This window comes from Puccinia triticina, chromosome 18A (genome assembly GCF_026914185.1).
Source record: "Puccinia triticina chromosome 18A, complete sequence".
NCBI lineage: Eukaryota > Fungi > Basidiomycota > Pucciniomycetes > Pucciniales > Pucciniaceae > Puccinia > Puccinia triticina.
This window is the reverse complement of record NC_070575.1, coordinates 2,023,318-2,026,018: the sequence shown is the minus strand read 5'-3', so window position 1 is coordinate 2,026,018 and position 2,701 is coordinate 2,023,318. Positions and strand designations below refer to the sequence as shown.

Genomic DNA, 2,701 nt, shown 5'->3' with positions numbered 1-2,701 from the left:
AACTAAAAGTAAAGTGTCAAGTTTCAAAAAACAAAAGTGGGTTGGGTGGCCTAGCAGGTATCGGTTAGTTTTTTTAGGGTGTGTGTGTGGATTGTCTGACGGAGGGATTTGTAGGAATGCGGGGTGGCTGGTGTGGTGTGGTGAAGAGGGAAGATTGGGATGTAGGAATGGGGCCGACTGTGGAAAGCGGGGACCCTCTATGAAGACATGGGCGGCGAGGATGCGTTGGCCGTCCAGAACCTCGCATTCTGAATCGGGCCGTTTTGCGGGTGGGCACAGCGTCTGGGCGGCGCTCTGATCGGAGTCGAAAATCCCAGCTATCCCGCTGCACCTGAGGCGCGGAGAGGTGTCCGGGAGGACTCCTTTACGGCGGCGGTCGGGGTCCGAGTCGATATGGTTGGGCCGAGGTGGTCGCATGGGTTCAGGGTCGCTGGGGCTTCTTCCACTCGTCGGCGGTCGATTGGATCTGGCCCAGACGGCCCCTGATGTCCGCTTCGAGCCGCTCAATCTCGTCGAGCTGCTTCCTGATCTGTGTCTGCAGGTTTTCGTTCGTCTGCAGCTGACGCGCATTGGCCGCCTGATAAAGCGTCTCTAGATTGGCCAACGTGTGGAGCAGGAGAGGCGGGATCGAGAGTTTGGGGTCCCGGGTAATCCTTGCAATCCGCGAGATGTGTCAGAAAATCGGTCAGGAATCATGCGCCGGCTTTGCTTTTGCTCGTAGCTTGGGGATCGGTGGTTGTGGATTGCTCACGTCACTGGCTGGTCGCCCGCGTGGATTCTCTGGATGGCCTCGCGCTCGAGGAGATCGAATCGATTACAGAGCTCTTCGAAGGCGGCCGCGTCCGCGAATTCGGTCCATCGACCCTGGTTGGCCGGGCAGAGCACATCAGAAGACCGCGAAGAAAGAACAAGAGCCAATCATCAGCATGAATTGACGCCTTTTTTCACAGCTCGTGCACCCGGTTTACTCTGAGAGTGGCTGACGTTAGCATAGTGTGAGAACAGGGTTTTTGTTTGCTCGGCCAGGGTGTCTAGCATCTGAGGGGTCGCGTACGGGAAGGCCTCGGCAAGCGTCTGAGCATTCACCGGCTTCGAGACATTGGAGATCGACCGACTGAACACGTTCTTGACTAGCATCATCCGGCGAGTTTCTGATGGCGCCATTGTGTTGTTGTCGCCCCGGAAGTTATAATGAGCTCGAGTGATCGTGTGGAGATGAGGGTCTGGGCTTGCGGTTGTCCTCTGGCTGGAGGCTATTTCGACTCGGGCCGGGACAGGGAGGGCGCGCGCGCTGGCCGCTTGGCACTGCGCACCTTAATGCGGCTCTTCAGCAGGTGGGGGCTGTTTCCCTCTTCCCCGGAATAGGGCAAACAACCTTAAGAAGATCTGGACATATGGGCTTGGGGAAAAGTATGAGAGCAGTTCAACTAATCTTTTTCCCAACAAGGCATAAGGATGTACCATGTTGATTCCATGTCATGAGATCAGAAGAGAAAATAAAATTCAGAGGCAAGCAAGCTATAACAATCAGTTGTAGGATAACCATATAGTTTTCGTGCTTGAAGATGTTGTGCATGTCAGAATACGAGCTTAACAGAGCCTCTCAGTGAGAGCCTCACTGACTTATGCTGCCAAATATTATCCTCTCACGATAGAAGAAGCCATAAGGTAGGATAAACCAGTCCCAACAAAAGATGCTACCTGCATTCTGTAAAGACTGGCCATACTTGTAACCTGTAAGGCAGACAGGTAGAATTTTCATCGGACAAAATTTACCACCTGTTAAGTAAGACCGGCCTACACGCCATGTTAAAAAAAGTCAAGAGCGGTTGCAACATGTATTTATCTGGAAGTCAAGCAGCGGTTAAATTGAAGCGAGTGAGGAGATGAAGATGATGTGTAAACAAATAATACTGATTGTGATATGAAATCCGATGTCAAAGATATCACACTGGTTCACACAACTGGAATGTCAAGGGTGGCCCATAGGACGGTCAGGACGTGGTGGTGGTGGACGAGGTCCGGCAAGAATTGGACCAATCCCACCAGGGCCGGGTGGTCGTTCAATGGCACTTGCCCACGGCCTGCCATAGTACACCGCAACGCAGGACTGCAGTAACATCGCGACGATCGCAAGGAGAGCCACAGGATGACCGGTCGGGAGGAACTGGACCATGATATTATGAGCCGGGCGTGGGGTGTAATCAGTTGATTCACTGAGCAAAGAGATAAGAGGGCACAGGATTCAGATATCAATGAGATTGTGCAGTGTGTCGAACAACGGTTTACCTTTTCGTTGCAAAAAAAAAACAATCGCAAGAGGGCACTGAAAGGGGCCGAATCAGCCAGAAACCGCTTGGCGAATTCGTATGATGGGTATTGGTGTTGGTGGACTGTTCGCAGGATTTGCAGTGAGGGAAGGTTGCTTGCCGGACAATAGCTTGGAGCCCGGACGGCTACTTATGCGGATGATGATTGGCTCGGGGCAGTCCGAAGCAGCTGTCCATCTTTTTGTATCGTCCCATTCCTTCCGAGATCCCATCGCTTTGTACGATGCATGTGTAGCCAAGTCAAAGGAGTCTTGGTGGGTAGAATCTTCAAAGCCCCTGATGGAAATCCGAAGCCTGAAGGGCACCCAGATTTCTTCTCATGACGTCCGCGGCTTTGACGGTCCAGTTTTCGGGCTTCCTTCGTCGGCCTG

The 2,701-nt window shown here is 52.8% G+C and overlaps 1 protein-coding gene across 1 annotated transcript; it reads right to left on the bottom strand.

The window, feature by feature from the left end:
• Nucleotides 1-421: 421 nt before the first annotated feature.
• PtA15_18A260 (uncharacterized protein) lies at nucleotides 422-1,164 on the bottom strand (the record flags this gene model as incomplete). Its single annotated transcript, XM_053164782.1, has 3 exons — nucleotides 422-653; nucleotides 752-864; nucleotides 985-1,164. The coding sequence occupies 3 exons, from the start codon at nucleotides 1,162-1,164 to the stop codon at nucleotides 422-424; spliced, it is 525 nt and encodes a 174-aa protein (XP_053028757.1).
• Between the last annotated feature and the right edge of the window lie 1,537 nt (nucleotides 1,165-2,701).